We start from the raw sequence: 19,968 nt of genomic DNA on the forward strand, positions 1-19,968 counted from the left end.
AAAAATGAATTCCATTGTATTCAATGCTCAAAAAAGTTTCATGGGTACAGTATCATAAAGAATAAAAGCAGAAATTGTAAAAATTTACTGTTGACTTCTAGGTTGACTAGAAGTTGGCATCAACGCTAAAACCAAACAAAAACTAGCAGATATGTTTGCTTTGAAAACTGTATTATTATTTTTTCTCTTTGCACTGCATGACATAAAAATCCTATTAAATCTTCTAAAATCTTTCATTTCCCTGGCCACCTCTGGTGACAAAACTTGCCAATGAAACATGAGTATCATTGATCACGAGACCCACAAATGGACTTTGTGTTAACTGTAGGTACCTATTCTGCTGTCAGCAGACTGGTATAGGCAGCCTTGTCCCCATGATATGGAGGCCTATGAAGTACGTGCTTCCTGATGAAGAAAATATCTAAAGACATTTCTTAAATTATCTGCTACTTAACTATCTGATTAATATAGTTGCAGTAGTATTTAGTGGGTTTTTATTACATTTCATAAGAAGAAATTTAAGTCATAAGATAGAAAGATAGAAAGAACTTTGCAATTCCAGTCCTTACAGTGTTCAGCTTTCAGAAAATGAACTGTTTCTCACTTGCGCGGTCCTGCAGCATATCCACATTGGCAGAATGTGATTTCCTAAAACGGAGGATAGCTGTGAGGCAAACTTGAAATTATTATCTGTGATTTCTGTTCATTGGAGAAAAAGGGGGAAATGCCTTATAGGGAAGAGACCTAGTCTTTCTTGAGTTCTTCCTGGGAGAACACGTACTGCAGTATCTCATAGGAATGGATAGACAATGCCCATGTTTCTTAGTTACCCATAACAAGGGGAGAGGAGAAGATGATGGGCTAGACTCCTTTCTTTGGGTCCTGTGCAATGTTACGTGTCAAAAGGCTAGGACGGCAAAGGATGCTCAGTGCAGCACAGCCTCTTCTCATTTTCATTCACCCTTCTTTCACTGACTCAGACCGTGTAGACCTCTAAGTTGATAGAGGATTGTGTTCAGGAGCACTGGGTAAAGCTTTGTACAGGTTTTATCAACTTATTTCAAAGTGCCTACACATCACCTTATATTTGCCCTGCTTATTAGACTTTTCTGCATCCCTCAGAAGCACCTGTATTTTGGTGACTTTCAAGGATGGGATACTGGACCTTTACTCTGACAGTGCAGTTTTCTTTGTGGTTCTTTGTTCCCCTGGAAGAGCAAAAGTCTGTCTTTAGGATGCTATAACTAGAGTAACTATATTACTATCCTGTCAGACTCATCCTAAAAAAAGAGCCTGAGTCAGGCTAACAAATTTAGGTTTGAGCACTGAAAACGGGGGACTGCAATTTTTAGCGGATCACTTACCAGACCTGAAGAAATGGTCACTTAGCGTGTGAATTCCCGCAAAGTAGAAAGGAGGAAACCTCCAAAATTCATCTTCCCTTCTGTCTTTGAGGGCAGCTCAGAGAAAACTCCACTTTTTTTTCTTTTCTTCAGCTAGAAGAACTTGTATGGGTTGAAAGACAGGAGAAAGCAAGCTCTGAATATGATCTCACTTACTTGAATATTCACGAGTGGGTCTGCTTTAAATAGATACATGAAAGGACCATTCTCATTCTTACCACGGAGGAATTTCTTTCGCTGTGGCAGTGACAGCTTTTTTGTATGCACCTGTTTGTTTAACTGCATGAGGATGTTTTGAGGACACGTAGCATTTCCAGGGGCAGCTTTTACAATTTAAATTTTCTGTTTTACAATGGGAGCAGCTTTTCTGAAGACTTGGTTGAAGGAAGAAGTGACACCTTGAGATATCAGTCAGAATATAAAATGAACAGGAAAAAAATGCAGATTTAGCAGCCGTTTCCTCTAGGCTAAGTGAGCTGAAGACCTAGAGGAAGATGTGGGAAGAGATTATTTCTCAAGCCAGTCCCAGTAGCTTTCAAGACATTGTTAGTGCATGTGACAGAATGCCTTGCGTGCCTTTGACCTTCGGGCTGATTATTAGAACAGTTCATTGAAATATTCAACAGCGTCAGCATATCACAAAATATTCCTTGCTCAAACCTATACTTGTGGAATTAACAGACAGGAAGAACTGTTAACTGGTAAAAGGTTATATCCCACTTCGCAAGAGCGTAACTGCATTTGCAATTGATAAACCAAAACAAGAGTGAAACATATGTTTCATGAAAGTTTATCAAACAGAAGAATGTGGAAGATGTGTATCTGAAGATAGGTCTGGCATATTTTCTATTACTTAAAATGTACATTTTTGTGCAGACAAAAAGGGGAAGATATTGTGTAAAAATATAAAAAATGCAGTATTTCTGCAATTCTTATTTGTTACCACCAAGAAAGTCATATTAAAAGAAAAAAAAAAGGTAAATTTCTAAGAATATTATCTCAAATAAGAGGGAGAGAAGTTTTTCTTTCAGGTGAAAAACAAGACTTAGTGGTATGTGATCTGAAGCCAGGTCCATTGCTTTATAACCCATTCACAATCTGTACTGTTCTTTATCTGCAACAAAGAGACGGATAAAAGGCTTTACCACTACGAACATCAGGCATGTCTATAAGGCATGACTCTAGTATGTCTGTCCCTTTAGTAGCTAGTAGTGAACTTCACAAGACCAGTAAGAACAACGGATGCTTTTTTTTAATCTTGTTTAGGCATGATAGCATTTAAATTCAAATAACTGAAGTGTGATGATTAAGGTATGCTAAATCATTGCAGAATGTTAATTATCTGTGTATGACATACATTTATTTTAGAATTTTTTTCATGATGCTGTATTGGTTTGTTCTTTTTATTTTTTCCTTCCGCATTTCTAGCTAGAAGAGAAAGTCAGTCAGTTGTTCAGATTCAGTCTTCTGTTGGCCTGCTAGTATAGATTACTTCTCCTTCCAGCAAATGGAAGGGCTTGTCTTCTCATCAGTCTAGATGGCACAGCAAATTATTATTTTTAAACGTTCCTGCACAGCTGAGCTCTAAGGCAGACAGTCTGTAAGTTATGCCCATATAATGCCTCACTGCTTGAAATGTTCATAAACCACTTTCAAGGCACACCAAGGACTTTTTTTCTTATCTAAAATCCAATTTGATGATCTGTGCTTTAGCCAAAACACATAGACTTATGAGTACGAGATTTTTTAATGCCCCAGTACTAACCATCAAGAATAACAGGTGTCCCACAAGCTGCATTAGATGCTGTGATTCGCTATGGTTTTGTACCCCATTTCTAGCACTTTCTTTAGAAATGATCCTGCTTTAAAGTAGCACAAGCTTAAAGCTGGAATAGTACTGAAAGGGATTTTCTGTTGTTTTGGGTTTTTTTTTTTAAAGCCATAATAATTTAATTTGGGTTTGAACTGTCTAAAAGGACCCTTTTTTGTTTGATGAAGCCTAGATTTTTCATCAAGGTGTGAGGTGCGCTCCTTCACTAACATACTCGTTACCAGAGATTTTATTAATGCTGAGATCTTCAGGGTTCCTATTACTTGAGTTTCATAACCTTCAACCCATTTCCATTCTCTGAGGAACCTGAAATGGTACTGTTTCACAGAAAATCCCAGAGATGTTGAAACAATAATGATTTGTGTTTGATCTAATTGTAACCTTTATTATTAAAGGGAAACCACAGCCTGTCATGCATAGCACTTTTCACAGAGATGCTATTCTTTACTCTCTTTCCCCTTTTTGCATGTGTGTGTGTGACAGAGAGAGAGATTAGACTTCATGGAGACGAACATTTTTTCACTGACCATAAAATCAATGTATTAAGGTTGTTGGAAGTTTTGCTGAGAAACTGCCAAAGTTTGTGCTATTCATTGAGATATAAAAATGTCATCACAGTACTTTCCAGCCGTTAGGCTCTCTGGACAGAATTGCCTGAAGCATTTCCTTAAGCAGGCATAAAAGAAAGGGGACTGGGGCTGGAAAAAGAAGGAAAGAAGGAGTTGGGGGAGCTTTGCATGCAAAGGTTAGAAAAGACCATATGTTTTGGAGAGCAAGAAACTGTTCCATATACGTGGACTCTAGGAGTGACAGGAGGAGAGTGGATCCATGACTTTGCCATCCTTTCTTGTAACACGTACTTCAGCAGGCTGCCAGGAAAAGGCTCCACTGAAAGGCACCATTTAGTCTCAGGCTTGTATTGAGGCACAATACCCTTTTTCTTCTGGTAAGAACCATGCTCGGTTACCCAGCATGAGATTCTCCCCTATGTTAAAGGCTACTTGCATCTTTCTACCAATGTAAAGATACTCTGAAATTAATTTGAAGAACTGTGGAAGGCTTTCCCTAGGCATTCAACCTTCCTGGAGTGAGCCTTCCTAGGAAGAGTCACTGAGATTCACCTATGCTACTCTGGCATCTGTCCTACTCAAGTCTCTAGAGGGCTGATGAAGGGCATCTTGACCTTTCTTTTCACTGAAACTCATGTCCTATTACTAGTTGAAGGCATTGATGTAGAGTTATTCCAAGGGTCAGTTAGGAATGAAGAGCAGAACTAATAACATAATTTCATTTTCTTCAGTATTCAAAGTTAGAATTTCCAAGTTTGCAAGGGAATCTTAAGGAAATAAAAAATTAATTCAAACTTCTGAACTCTCTCAGGCCTGTTTTCAAAACCTCAGCACTGATCATATGGTTTAGTTTTATTTCCTGAGGCAGTAAATTGTCCTGGGTTTTTTTATGTAATCAATTTATTTTTGATCATAACTTCCCACTTTAGACAGAATACATGTGATGCATAAATAAGCCACTGAGTTGACATCTTCAGTAATGTACATAAGCTTGAGGTTATCTGGGGGTAGATAACCTGGGTTCTTGCTGTGTATGCTTTAACTGTATTCTTGATGTTAAAGTCTGCAGTTTTGACCGTGAAAAATGCGAGGTCAAATGTTCATTGTTGAAAGAATTTAACCCAGTCCCAGATGGTGACAATTTAACTCAGTCACACAAATTACTCAGTTAACAGCAGGAGTGGAGTTAATCGGAGTGTCATTAAAAATTAGACGTTTAGCATATTGCAGTATTTATTCTCAGGCAAAAACTTTGTTAATTTAGAGTTAAAATTGCAGATGTAGTCAATGTAATCTTTATTCAAATTACATGACAATGTCATTAAAGCAATTTTAAAACTGAAATAACCACTGATAGTCATGCGTGTATAGTTAACAACGGTACCAATATATGGAAGTGATTAAGCGTGAATTTAAATGCTTAGTGAAAGCTTTGAGACTTAACCCAGAAGACATTATTACAGACTTTTTCAAAAGGTACATGACTAATAATATATTTTACATATCAAAGGTAGATTTTCATACTGCTGCTTATTTCCCACACCGGACCTACCTATGTGGCCTTTGCCCTAATACAAAAGTTTCTTCATCCTTGTAATTCCCTTCATCTAGTTTCTGCATTAGGACACCTGTAAAAAGTTACTTTCTATGTTCTATTGGCAGCTGCTTCTTTTAAGTAATACTACCTATCTACCATAGCTATATGCATCAGCAAGCTCTAAAAATAGTTATTTATAAGGCAACTAATTTCAGATAATTGGAAGTAGTAATGTCTTTTCATGAACGGTAAGGCCATAGAAAATCTCAGGCTAATCTTAGATGCAACACTGTCGAGACACAACAAGTAGAAACTTCAGATACTCCCAAACATGTTTCTGAAATTTCCTGAGGGGAGAGGGGAAGGTGCCCTCAAATTCTGAAAGAAACTGAATATTTGGAGTCATCTCATATGCTTTCTGGCATTCAGGAAATGTTAAAATTAACCAAATAATGAGGCCTGATAGAACACTTCATTGTGAAGAAAGAGTCATTCTCTCTTCACTATTTCCTTTATTTAAAACCTATCATTGACTTTATTAGAATGAGAACTACCCACAGGTTTAGCATATCTCTTCCCTCTTCCTTTTCTTATACCATTGTCAGTAGCTTTTCTGCTGCAATATTCACTGAAGCTTAGAGCTGTGGGAGATCAGTGAAAATGATCTGGGAATTAAAGGCTGAGGGGAATGCCAGAAAGGAGTATGTGCATGGTGAGGCTGATAACAGTGTTAGCCAGATTCAGCCTGCAGAAAGGCTGTTTGATAAAGGGAGGGAGAAGCCTGAAGGGGAATTAGAGAAGATTCTTCAGCGCTGTGAGGTATCAAGACTTTTAAGACTATGCCTTCACTACAGTTGGCATAGACTATTACTCTTTGTCCCTGCCCTGCCCACGGAGTCTGACAGCTTGAGAGTTGCAGGGAATGTAGACATAGATCTAACTTTGGAAGTTCATTTCACTAAGTGTTGCCACCTTGAAGGTACAGCTGTGGCCGTTTCCTCATTTCTCAGAGGGGCAGGGTTTTTTTTGCCCAATTCATTAGGAGAGACAGTTTATACAATTCATTTTGTTGAAATGTTCAGAACTCATGTAGTGAACTGTGAGTTGGAGACGCGCAGTGATTTTGGTGTGGCTGGTAGCATGACTGATCACGGCAAAGTTTTGCTGGCTCAGATGCCATTCATCCTGACTGGCTCTACAAAGAATTGTATCTAAAAATGGAGACATTGGTGAAAGACAGAAAAATAGGATAGGGGATTATGGAATTCGGTATTGTGGCGTTTGGGACTGTAACTCAGCAAAGTATCTAAGCAAGAGGCTTAATTTTAAGACTGCTTGAATCTATCCTTATTTGCCGAAAGACTTAAACCTTTTGAGTTTTATGGAAGTGACTTCATTTGGACTTCTGAATGCGCGTTGCCTATGTCCTTTCTTGAATTAAATTTAATTTCTAATTTGTAGAAAACTAATGAGAAACTGTAAGGGACGCTAAAAGACACAAAGGGGAAAAGGGGGAGTGAAGAGATCTGGAAAAAGACTGAAACGAAAAGCAACGCATGAAGTTCAAAGGATTGCAGGAATGTCAAAATTCAGGTCTTGATACGTGAAATCAAGAAAGAAATTAAATCAGTGGGGAAAGGGTGGAAGAGACTGAAGGAGGTATGATGAAAAGACACAAGAGGAAAGAAGGGAGATACATACAGAAGCAACTGGGGAGTAGTATGTACATTGCTCTTGGCATTGGTAATGTTCCAGGAGTTGCTTGGTTACGTTTTTTCCTGTATTAACATTACCGGTTAATCTGAAACTGCAAAAGATTTTGGTTAGTTTCCCTGAAAGACTGAAGCAGGGCATTATAAAGGGAAGGATTATGTGTAAGAGTTTTAGGTGGGGAGATGTATACTGCAGCGAAGAACCAGTAGGTGTGTGCATGCTGTCTAAAATGGTATTTTGGAATAATGGTATAAAAGGATATTGCGTAATTAGTAAGTGTTGGGGAAAAAAACAAGGCTTAGAAAAAGAAGTCATGCAAAAGAATTGCAGTAGTTTGTGAACAGTTAAAAGGAAAGAGTAGGGAGTTTGCAGTATGCATTGGCGTGTTTTTGTGGTAATTAACTCCCACACCCCATTTCTGTCTCTTTTCTTGCAAATTAGACACATGGTTTTTATTGGAAATACCTCTGGTTATCACCACTTCCTAGACATCACTGATGCTAATCAAAACATAGTGTGGGCCACTGATCAATTAAACATTAATGACTCATTTTGAAAGACTTAGTAAGGTAGTTAATAATGTGATGGGGAGTTCAGCTGGAAAAATAAGGAGTCTTATGCTCTTTGTGATTGTTACCTGACTTGGTCAAACCTTTCATTTCTCCAGAATGACATTTTTTAAAAATAAATAAATAAAAATCTGTTTTTCTTATGTTAAGATCAATCACTCAAGGGGATGGTTAGGTTGAACAGTATTACTTGGAGCATTTGGTGGTGGGCAGTCCGTTGTCCTCTACTGTTCAAGCAAGGATTTGTTTTTACCCTTAAAGGAAGGAGCATTTCAATGATACCACTGAAGTTCAGGTATCTGTCATTTTTTGCAAAACTAGTGGTAAGATTTTTAACACATTAAGCATTGTTATTAACAGCAGAAATGATTTTGACATTATGTGACTGACTCTCTGTTATTACAGTACTGGATACCAGTGTATTTACTATTCACCTGAAAACACAGCCAAGGCAAAAGAAGTTCTCAGCAACATCAATCATCTACAACCTCTCATATCAAGCCATGCAGACCTGCTGCTTAATTCTGCAAGCCAGCATTCTCCAGACAGCTTGAAGAATTCTTTAAAGATGCTTTCAGAAAAAGTAAGATTCAAATCTTCATTGCAATGGAAAATGAAATAACCGAGTCTCTAACTGCTGGGTTTTTTTCTGCATAAATTGACTTTCATAGCATCAGGAAATGTTAAATAAGCTCTGCTAAAATAAGCTTCAAAATGTTGCTATCAGAAAAAGAATATTATTTAGCATTTCTGTAGCCTTTCCATGTAGAAAATTTATGAAATCTATAAAGTTTGTCTTTATTTGAAAGTATAATTAATTTAATTTCCTGTGTCTTTATTATCCTTTAGTGGCCACATACTGGGGTTTATCAAGAATAGATTATTGTAAATAATTTTGTGGTATGATAAATGGTTATTTTATTTCTCTTTCTGTGATACTTCAAACAACTGCTTGTGGGAGGTAGTTCAAGCCAGGTTTGTGTGTAAGGTTTAGAATAATAGCATGATCAGAAATGGTGATGCAGTGTGGAAGGAGAAGCTAGGAAGTTGGTGCCAGGAGGTCTCAAATTTTAATCCTCTTTCTCCTATTACATTCCTCTGTAGCTCTAGGCTCTTCCTCATCTTAGTTTCTTTAGCTCTAAATTAAGGAAGATAATATTTTCCACCTGTCTCACAGAATGATAGCAGAGATTAGCTGACGTCTGAAGTACTTTTAAGCGTATGTTATCCTATAAAAATATTAAGCACTATAGCTATGACCACGGGGGTTGAAAAATGCTTCCCATTGCTTCATGGGCCATACCTTCTGTAATGTGATCTCAATATGGCTTAATAACACAATCAATAACCATTTCCATATATCTTCAGCTATTGGGAAGTGGCAACCCCTGTGGTCTGTTGAGCACTATTATCCCAGCAGTACGTCGTTCAATGGGAGAGTTTCAAATCTGAATAGTAAGCTCAGCCACATACTGTGAAGGCATTGCATTGGAGCCACGGGGGAGATAAGCGTTGCTCTCGGTTACAGATGTGTAAATCCACAGTAACTCTGAGAACATCGGAGTGGCTGTGAATGTCAGGGATATATAGGAAAGTAGAATTCAGCCTGGAAATGAAAGGGAGGAATTTAGGGGTGTTTTTGTGGCAGTTACAGTGTACCTTTCCACATAGCACTGAAAGAGGCCATTTTAGCCGCACATAGAAGAAGTGGAGCTGTTCTGTTAGCAGTTCAAAGAAATATGCATGCGCAAGTAAAGCAGATCAACACAAAAGTGTTTGTTCTGAAGATTCAAGGAATTTGTATGTTAGCTGTAGCCATTTGCTTTGCCCTTCCCACCTTTGCCTGTCTGGGCAGGAGGAGTGGACAATTTCGGAGTGGCTGCAGGCAGCTGTGGCACTAATTCGCTGTTTGAACCATGGCCTATTGGAGAGTCTGCCTACAGAAAGAGGCCAAAAAAGACAATCCGTTCAGTTTGGAAAAGTCACAGATACTGTAAATTTGTAGCTGGTGATTTAGTTGTATACGTTCCTGTGAACTTTTCAGGGCCAGGATTAAATTGCTGGTTAGTGTATGAGCACAGGCTCCCAGAAGTGGAAGCAGGAGTCTCATCCGATGTAGTCCACCTGACAGCCCATAGTTTCTATCTAGCCTCCATCTTTTTCTTGAAAGAGATTAATCCAGTTGTCTGAACAACTGCTGCATGAGCGGTTGAATACCTGTTTCTCTGTCTGTTCCCAAATTTACTCTGAGGAGAAGACAATAATGGAGAAAGAGGGTGGGACCATTGCTGAGGAAGCTAGTGTGGAGGGACAGCTGCTTGTGAAGAAGGGAAGAGAGTTGGGGAGGAAAGGAAAGGAAAGACCAAGGAACAACTTCAGGGAAGGGCAATACTAAGTTTCAAAAACCCAAACTGGGTGAATCTACGCGGTGTTGCCATTAGATCCCTCATGGTTAATACAAAGGATCATCTCGATATCCTAAAATGACCTATCTATATAATCTGGTGCAGTATGGGAGAACCAAGACTAACAGTGTGTCCCTGGTTGTATTTAAGATAGGTTGGCATGCTCTTCTGGATAGAATTACACGATGCCTACCTGTATTCTTGAGGCATATGAGCTGCTTCTGCTCTCCCAGTTTTTGTATACTTTTTACATATAAAAAAGAAGTGTTCTCTTACATTTCAACTTGATAGAAATTTAAAAATCAAACAGCTGTTTGAATAAGTCATAAAAATGATTTGCCTGGTGATTAAATACCTCAAGTTTCTTAAAAAGCATATCACTTTTTATTTTAAGATAATGTTAAGCTTGATATATAGAATATTTTTTCTAAAAACATTAGGTAGCAGTGAGTATATCTGAGCTATCAGTAATGTGAATTACAGTTAAGTTTTTATGTTAGAAATGGAAGGACTGGCTGCATGCATTGAAAGTGGAAAATTAAATCAAATAATTCCACTGCTGCTTCTTAAATTGAGCTTATTTTCTCATATTAAGCATGGTTTTACTTCTTCATATATGATTTGCAATTTACTGTAGTGTTTTCCTGAGACCAACCTTTTATCAACACTTTCTGTTAATTGATTAAGGAAGCCTTTAGCTGTTGACAAGTGTATCAGCATTTGCAGCTTGCAGAAGGCTTGATAAATTCATTTTCCAGCTATGCCTATCTTTGTTTGCAGAAATATTCTTTAGTCAAGTATCTAAAAGAATTTGCAGAGTTTTCATTTCTTTGTATAGACTTGTTTTGTGATTTCAATACAATTTTATAAAGTGATGTTCTGCAAGTTTAGCTGTACTGAGCTGTAAGAAAATGTAGTTAAAATGTAGATTGTTGTTAAACCAATGGAATCCTTGAATGGAATTTAATTACAGAAGCATTTTAGTCTCCACATGAAAAAAATGGAGGTTCGCTTCCATGCCAGTTTGCTTTTTAAAATGAGTTTTCCCTGTAAAATATTTACATTAAATTAAATTACTTATACTTTTCAGATAGTTACCTACTATTTCAGTCATAGTGGGCATTCCTTATTTCAGGTTGTCCAATACTTACAATTTTCTGAAATTTAAAGCTTTTTTGAGCCTACCATGCCTGATGCAGAGACCTGAAATGATCTCAGGCAGACTTTGAGGGGGAGGGGAGGTACGAAACCTCAGCAAAACCATGATGTTGTCATTTCTGAGCACAGACAAGTAAAGTAGTTTGGACTCTCTTGATACGGAACTGTAGGACAGTCTTGAAGAGGAGCTCTGCTGTTACCATGCAAGAAAAGACAACTTCACAAGTCTCGCTTTGCCTCCTCTTTATAGAAGATTGGTAGGGTTTAGTAGCAGTATTCCCCAAAGATTATGTATCCTCTGAGCATGCACCATGTGGAGGCTGGAAATGTAGAAAACTGAAATTGTCCTGCCATGAGGCAGTCCTGAAGGGCTACATATAAGAAAACTGTCTCTGTTTAAGCACCCTTTCCCTCAGGCACCAAGCTAGTAAGGAGGAGACAGAATGGGTCTGGTAAAATTGCCAGGGAGGTGAATACTGTTGCCAAGCCTAATCACTAAAGAATCCCAAATCAGGTCTGAAAGAAGTCCCGATGTTGGTTTAAAAAAAATCATAGCTTAGATATCCCCAAGGTTCTTATCTTTAAGACTTTTGAGTTTTATTTGCAGCAAATTTTCAGCCTTTCTACGTGCAACCATTAAGGATCAAAAATGCCTTTTTCCTAAACATAGTGAAAATGGTAAAAAGCAGAAACTTCTCAAGCAGGTGCCTAAGCCAGCAGCTGGAGCTTTAAGAAAACCATCCATTATTTAGAGCACTGTGGTCTAAATGTCAGTAAACTTTTGAGGGGTCATTAAGGCAGGAAAGCAAGAAGAGTAAGTTGAGTAGGGGCATACAAAAGGGGAGCAAGTACTAGCAAAAAGGGATGGGTTAAGAATAGAAGTGAGAAGTGCAGAAACTGGGAGGAAGATTTCCAGGAAGATAGATGCTGACACTTGAAACTTGTTTGGTTTGGGGTTTTTTTGCTACTTCTCCTCCAGATTTTGCATAAGAAGCATGAAAGGGCTGAATGAAGCTTGGCTGGGCAACCTTTATTTCTAGCATTTCCTAGCTTTGTGTGACTTGCTTGTTCAGGCTGGTTGCTCTGACTCTTATCTACATACTTTTCCGCATGCCTGCTTAATTGAGATTGTGTGCACAAAGGCAGTTCAGCATCTGAATCTGCACGTGCCAGTCCACTATGTTCCGGGTAAATAGGAAGGCAACTAAATCCCACTGACCTGGGATAAATAAATTCAGGTAATTGTGCTTTGAAAGAAATGCGAAACGGTGTTTTGTCATCACCTGTGAACCAGGGCCTCTGACTGGGGAGAGGAGCTATAGCAGCCTGGGTGGGATGTGGTACAGCGACAGGGTGCATGCTCTCCCCCCTCTGACAGATGAACCTTGTTGAATGCTGTTGAAGTAACCAAAATTGTGACTCTTCCCAGCTGTCTCTCACTGCGGGTTTGCTAGCGGTTACCGCCTTGTAGTGAAAGGGAACATGTGCTTGCACCTCACCCTCTCCTGTTCAGTAAGTTGTGTCAGCTGAGGGAGCGAATAGGCCAGCCTCCGAAGAGAGGAGTAGCGGAGGTAGGGCCACATGTTGTGTGGGACAGCAGGAGATGGGCATGCGTGGCAGAGTGGTGGCAACAGCACGTGCTGTTCCGTGGAGACAGAGTCTAGAGATGCTAAAGACCGTATGCAGAAAGCATTTTCCTTTTCTTGTTGGGGTGAAAGGGAGATAAATTAATGCGGAGAGGGTTGGAAGTTTTTAAAAATAGGGTAAACTTCCAGCTGTCACAGTCAACAAGAAGGATTTAGAAAAAATGATACAGTGATTGAATAACATCTTCAGAGAGCCTGGAAACACTACTTCAAGGTTTCCTTTCTTTAAAAAGAAATAAAATAAAGCTAGAAATCGGGTGTCATCACCTGCCCTGATATCTGGGTTGATACCTACGTGTACCAAAATTTATGTGTGGAAACACTGCTTTTGCAGATGCTGCAATCTCAGCATAGAGTGGTGTGGTTTTATTTAATAAGATCCTTAAATTTGTTAATCACATTTTATCTGACACTTATTTGGAAATTATTGAGCAGTGGTTGGTTACTCTTGGAACTGGCTCTTGTAGAGGCTCATCTCTGCAGGCAAAATTTGGAACTCGAATAAAATAGGATTGTGTGAAAAGATGATGATCTCTATGACAGATACTGTACTTTTGTGTTAATCCTCAGAACAATGGGATTGTAGAATGTGATGATGTCCCCAAAACCCTTGAATTTTTCCTCGTTTGTTAGTCTACTTTGTTTTCTGCCTCTCAGGCTGGTCTGAAACAAATACCCACTCTGCCTAAGGGTAATTCAGTGTTATAATAGCTATGTTGCAGTATTGCATTCTGTGGTCTAACCTTTTCATTCATTTATTTTTTTTTTCCAGACAGAGTTATTTGTGCATGCATTTAAGGATCAGCTGGTCAGAAGTGCCCTTTTAGCACTATACACAGCCCGGCCTGGCTGTGTCCTCAAGCAACCAGCTGTGCCTAGAAACAGTGCAGAAGAGGGGGGTGATTTACAGCATCAGGATCATCCTTCTCAGATTAAAAGACAGGACTCTATACCCCATCATTCTGAGTATGATGAGGAAGAGTGGGTAAGTAGTCAGAAACTCTTGGTTGGTATTCAATCCTAAACCCTACAAATCAGCATAACCAAATACAAGCCCTAAGTGTCCTTGTCACACGTTATTGGGGGGGGAAGGAGTGCAAAACTGAAATAATATTTTTCAGATGCATTGTATATTTTGAAACTAACTTGAAAGAATTTTCCAAAGTACGATGTGCTTCTGTGTGACTCCTTGGTTGCGCATGTAACAGTGAGGATGGTGACTATCTTCTTGCCCAGACAGGAAAATATTCTTTCTTTGCTCTTACTTGAGTTCTTTTTGCTGGTTAGGCAGATTTAAGGAGACTGGAACAGCATACACTATTATGAGGGAAAATTCTTTTTTCCCAAGACTGAATATAAATAGTTTAAATACACATGAATTAACCCTCAGCAAAACAGAGCTGTTTTCCCTCAGACTCTGTTCTTAGAGGTTGTCTGAAATTGCATAGAAGAATTAAACATGGCTTTTAGATTTTAACATTCTTAGCATATCTTTCAAAGATTTGTATTATTTCTGTGGCTGAGATTTTGTAAATTAATTATTTTGGTGGATGTGTTCATAATAGATCTGCTTCTTTGTAGTACACCCTGAACTCAAGCTATTTTTATTCAGTTGAGGCTCATACTTTCAGTTCATCACTGTATTCTCATCAATGTAAAGGATGCCAGCATATTAATCTCTATTGTAAATAATTAATAACCTGTGTGAGCTACAGTACTTACACCTGAACTGTAATTTTTATCCATACCACAAATAAGGGAAGAAGAATATATTTCTTCTAGAGAAAATACAGTTATCTCCAACCCCATGCATTAAGTAGTCATGAGATTTAAACAATAACTAACTCATTCTTTTATTTGTCTTCTGATTTTAGAGCCTTGTATTAACTTTTTCATGTTTTCTCAACAACCTGAGGGGCTAGAATGGTTCTTCTTTCCTTGAAATGAAAGCCAAAATGTTTGTTTCCAGCTGTTGAAACATTCATAAAAATAAATATCACAATAGATTTGATAAAAGGGAGAAATTTTGCATTGGAAAAATAGCATTTTTGTGCAAGTTGTATTTTAATTTAGTACTTCTGTCTCTGCAGAGAAGCTAGCTTTACTGTATTCCATTATTGATTTTTTTTTTAATTTATTTCTGCCAAGTGCTTGGTCCTCATCTATTAAAACATATAAGCACATTAGTTTAAAGTGTATCTATTTTTTGTGCTGAATTAGTGCGATTACCTGCTTGATTAAAATTAAGTGTATCTTTAAGTATTTTCTGAGTTAAACTGAGTCAGTCACTGTGAAACTTGAGACAGTATAAATCTTAGAGAAATTTTGGTTTTTTCTAAATTTGAAAGATTAGGCTTCCGTTATTTTTCAGTTCTTCCTGTCAGTGGAGGTAATGAATAATGTGAGTTTTAATGATCAAATTGTCATTAGCATGATGAAAAGAGGAAGAATAAACGCATGTAAAATTTGAAAAAATGCCTAATCTACTCTGAAAGTCAACTGTAAAGGAAAAAAACTTTGAGATACATTGTTTTGTATGCACAGTACTATACCCTCCTTTGTTCATTTTTCCCCCGCACACACTATTATCAAGCACCACAGTTGCATTTTACAATTGGAATTTCAATTTTAGTCTTGCCCAAAATCTAAATCAGTGACGCCCAACAACTCTTTAAGCTGACTCTGTTCCATCCACTTCCAGTGACTGCATCATTACCTTAGGACCATCACTAAAGTGAATTCAAGGCAGTGTTTAAAAACTAGGTGGATCCACCCTCTTCCCTGGCATCCAAATTTCTCTTTAAGGAATAACTCCCAATCTCCTAACTGTGCAGGGCACTCTTTCACTGAGTGATCAGTGTTTTCCAAAAAGCCGCCTTCTCAATAGCAATACTGTGTCGCACCTCTCTTCTTTGATACCGAGTACAAATATTCATCCCAGAGTTGCTGACAGCAGTATGGATTGAGCTATTTGTATCGGTGCACTACACGTAGGCAGTAGTAAAGCATTACTGTTGAAGGAAAAATATTTAACTTCAGAGTTTAGATTGCCTCTGGGTAGATATTCTCTTCTCTTGCCAGCTGCTTCTGCTATCCTAGAACGTTCCTGCAAGAGGGAACAAAGCATGTTGTCATGTATAATACAAGAAAAGGTGGGCACATTGCCACTTGGAGCTGTTTCTGCTCTACATTTCTGACTGACTACTTAATGTGGTTGGAGCTACATAGAACAGATAAAATGGCATTTCCAATAAATTTTGTACAAACACTGACATGGTACTCAGACACGAGTCTGAAATACTGGCCTGTGTATGATACATTCTATTCCAAAGCACTGTCACATCACAGGAGGGTGCTCATCATGCACATTTAGTTAAGATATTTGCTTTACCTATGAGCATACCTCAAAAGGACCTTAAGGTAATATATGGCTATCAACCCACATGAAGGAGACACAGTATCTGCAGAGCACGGGGGAATGCAGTCGCTGTGTCGTACTTGGCACAAGTAAAGCGTGCAACAGTAGTGGTGTATATGGAAGGACAAGAGATGACCAAGGAGCTCTGTAGTGAATTTAGAAAGCCTGAGAATCCTTTAAAAAACAAAAAGACAACCTCTGGGACTCCACTGGCCAGCAGTGCTTAGGAGGAAGACATCCAGTCAGATGCAATGACAGGAAAATAGTTTCCACTCCTGCTCTCTGAAATGAGGGAGTTGAATTGCTTTTCATGATACTTGCAGAGCGGATGGAAATGAATTACGTTTTTTGAATTGGGTGGATGAGAGAGGTATGTTTTACCGGTTCATTTTTAAATACCCTAAGAAAAGTGCCCAGCTTTCTGTGATGCCAAGGCCTAGCTTTTCATGGAGATCGTTATGAGTATGCACGCATGCCTGCCAGTGCCACAGCAGAGGTGGCAAGAGAAGTGCAACCATGGCCATTTCTAACTAGTAACACCTAACCACATGTGCTGGGATGCCTTAACGTCCCAAATGGCTTCTGAAATTTGGAAGAAGTAGAAGATTTCAATGTGCTGTTGCCTTGTCCCAGTCTGCCTTGTCCCAACGGGGTCAAGCTCTGGTACAGATTTCCACTTTCCCTGTCATTGGCTTGACTTTTGAACTTAAAGAAGCAGCAATGAGAGGGAGCCAGAGACCTTGTTCTTTCACACCACAGTAGTAAACTTACCATCTAATTAGCTCCACAGCAACTGGTGGGGAAATTGGTATCAGGGGAGAAGCATCCTGCTCAGGAATCTAGGGTCTCAGTACTTCAGTGTGTCAAGAAATAAGACTTATTTTCTTCTGATCCCTCACTTCACACAGAGGACTTATAAGAATGCTTTACTTGAGAGGCTGTGGGTGTATTTTGTCCTTCAACCTGGCACGTGCTGCAAACTGATCACTTGTAAGGTAGTTCTTAGGCAAATTGAAAATAGATGACTTAATAAGGTGAAAGGTGGGTGGAAAGTGTGCTAGGCTACAGGAAAACATTACGGGAATAGTAAGGGATGACAAAGAATGTGAAATGGATGGGTTTCTTCTCGAGGAGAATAATAGGGAGTCACTTGATTTTCATTGATTGGAAACTGCATTTTTACTCAAGAATTGTTCTTACCAAACTGCAGAATTTCTGCAACCCTCTTGGAAAAATGTCCCCATCTTTGGTGCAGACAGAATAACGTCACAACGAATGGTAGACACATCTACTTTTTCTGTCTGCCTATAACGATAGCTTCTAATTCTAGGAACCTCCTATGTGGAGAAAAAGAGCTGTGGGAGAGGCCCTTGCTCCCTCCGTCTTATTTCCCATATGTAAAAAGACCAGATATATGATAACAAAAGTGAGCTTTCTGTCAACAGATGTTTATGAAATTTGCTTCTAAACCCTCTGGGAATGTGTGTGTGAATATTGTATAGACATCTCAATGCTGGGTTGATAGTTGGTTTAAAAAGTGAAAAGGGTTCTTTCCAAAATAAAACAAGGGCTCATATTTATGTTGCTTATGCAATAACTCCAGATGCTCATTAAGAGCTTAACACTCTTTGTGTTGGGATTGAACTCCCCCAGCAGAGGAAGGAAAGGGAAATTACGTTGCTGCAACCACACTGAGCAACACGAGTCCATATACCTCAGCAACTTCAGCGAATAGAAAGAGTGAAGTTCCCTGCTACTCTCTGGTAAAACTTGCAGCTATTTGGGGCTGGAATTTTTACTATTTGCAGTATTTCGTTGCTTTTCATAGAATCCTTCTCCCAAAAATAATGCTTGTGGGTGGTGGAAATCTATTATTTCACCCATATTCTACATGTTTTTCAGGAACGCTTGAGGTACATACAGGATGAAACTTTTGAAGGATTCTATACCTGTCCTCTGTCTTTGGCTTTAAATTGTATCTACGCATGTGAATATCAGATAGTCATGTGTCTAATGGTTTGTTTCATGCGTACAGGTGCAGATGTTTCCACTTGTTGCATTGTACATGCAGTACTTAAAAAAAAAAAAATAGTTTGTGGATTAAATGCAGTTCTGCTTGAGAGTGACCAGCTTCTTGCCTCTTGTAAATCAACAATACCTTTTCCATAGTATTGTCAAGGAACCATACAAGGAACCATAAAACCAAGGTTTATCTAGGGAGAGGATCAAACCATAGTTTCTACATCCACCTATAACACTAGATGCTCACTTGTCCTTAAGGCAGCCCTACAAGATCTTTCCAGGAATCAGGTTTGGGGAGCTGGAGGAGAGGATCTGTGTTGCTGTACAGATTCAGCCAGTACGTGCCCCTGTCTGCAGGCCCATGTCGTGTCCCTCAGGGCAGGATGCCCGCTTGCACAGGGTGTGCCCTCAAGTGGAGGGAACTGAGAAGGAAAAAATCAGATCCCTCTAGTCAGGATAATGGCCCAAGGAGTGTGGCATGTAATTAAAAATAAATCTTAGATTAAATGTTTGCCTAAGTAGTAGTTCTAACTTTGCCTTCACCCAACTTCCAAGTGTTACCATTTATATGGAACTATGGTGTTTCTCTGAGTTCTCAGTTTTCTTCAACCTTTTCTCTTGTTGTCTTTTGCAACTCTATTTTTACGCCTGAAGGCCTGACGTATACATAATGCTTCTGGCTATTATATCATAAAGTAGAAAGAGCAGTGATATTATCTTCCCATTTTTAACCCTCAGGCAAACTGATTGCTCTGCATTAGTCTCAGAATGACTCAGCATTAAAACACATACATGGGGTTTTTTTGTGGGTTTGTTACATTTTGGTTTTAGTCTGATTGCTAGCCCTGTGTGCAGCCTCATTTCTTGTACGGCTTGGTTTTTTCCTTTTTCTTATTCAGCCCCACAAAAGCAGGTGCAAGAGCTTCGATTTCTGCAGCATCCAGCACCTGAAGAACCCTTCCTATATCTCTGTCCATAACAGCTCTTTCTTTCACTCCACATTATCTCTTTTGTTCTCTGCTTGTACAGAATTTCTTTTATCACTCTATTACTTCTGTAATTCTCATATTATAAACTCAGTTAAGTGTGGTGGCTGCAGTTTGCGTGAGAGGTGAAGAACGAAATTGAAATTGTGTTACCTAATAAACATGTCATGATAGCAAGTTTCTCATTCTAGTCCTTTAATTTTACATTTGCTTTAACAGAGTAACTGTTGTGATAAAATAGAGGGTGTGTTAAATTATCAAAAAGAGGTTGTCAAGTACTATGGCAAAACTGGCAGTTGCACACAAGATTTGATTTGGCAAGGCTTTGAATGTCTACGCTCTTACTGCATTATTTCAAATAGACGAACTGCTCAGTTCCTTGTGATTGGACCTGAAACTTTGCATGCATTTTCATGTAGAGTTTGAAGCACATGTGTTTTTCAGTGTCTAAAATACCCAAACAGTTTCAGTTCAGTCATTTACACTGCAAGAAAAAACTCCATGAAGAAGGCTTAAGTTGGTAGTAGGCTGAAGAATGAGAAAAGTGATAATATGCTGACACCTAATATTTCTGGTAATATTTCTAGTAATTTGCACGTCTCTCTCCACTTTAAGGTGTTAATAAGAAGTTAGTATTGTCTCTTTTTTTTCTTCTTCAGTAATGTGCAGTGATAATTATGCTCTTTTCAGGACAGGGTGTGGGCCAATGTG

General features: G+C 38.7%; 1 protein-coding gene across 1 annotated transcript in view; it reads left to right on the forward strand.

Moving 5' to 3' along the window:
• INPP4B (inositol polyphosphate-4-phosphatase, type II, 105kDa) overlaps window positions 1-19,968 on the forward strand; it is a 325,870-nt gene that overhangs the window by 243,546 nt on the left and 62,356 nt on the right. Inside the window, 3 exon segments of the mRNA XM_009328759.1 lie at window positions 8,028-8,205; window positions 13,604-13,816; window positions 19,948-19,968. The exon segment at window positions 19,948-19,968 is cut by the window's right edge and continues 127 nt beyond it. Of these exon segments, the coding sequence (XP_009327034.1) occupies window positions 8,028-8,205; window positions 13,604-13,816; window positions 19,948-19,968 (412 nt within the window).

This window comes from Pygoscelis adeliae, unplaced genomic scaffold (assembly GCF_000699105.1).
Source record: "Pygoscelis adeliae isolate BGI_AS28 unplaced genomic scaffold, ASM69910v1 Scaffold66, whole genome shotgun sequence".
In the NCBI taxonomy this organism is placed as follows: Eukaryota; Metazoa; Chordata; class Aves; order Sphenisciformes; family Spheniscidae; genus Pygoscelis; species Pygoscelis adeliae.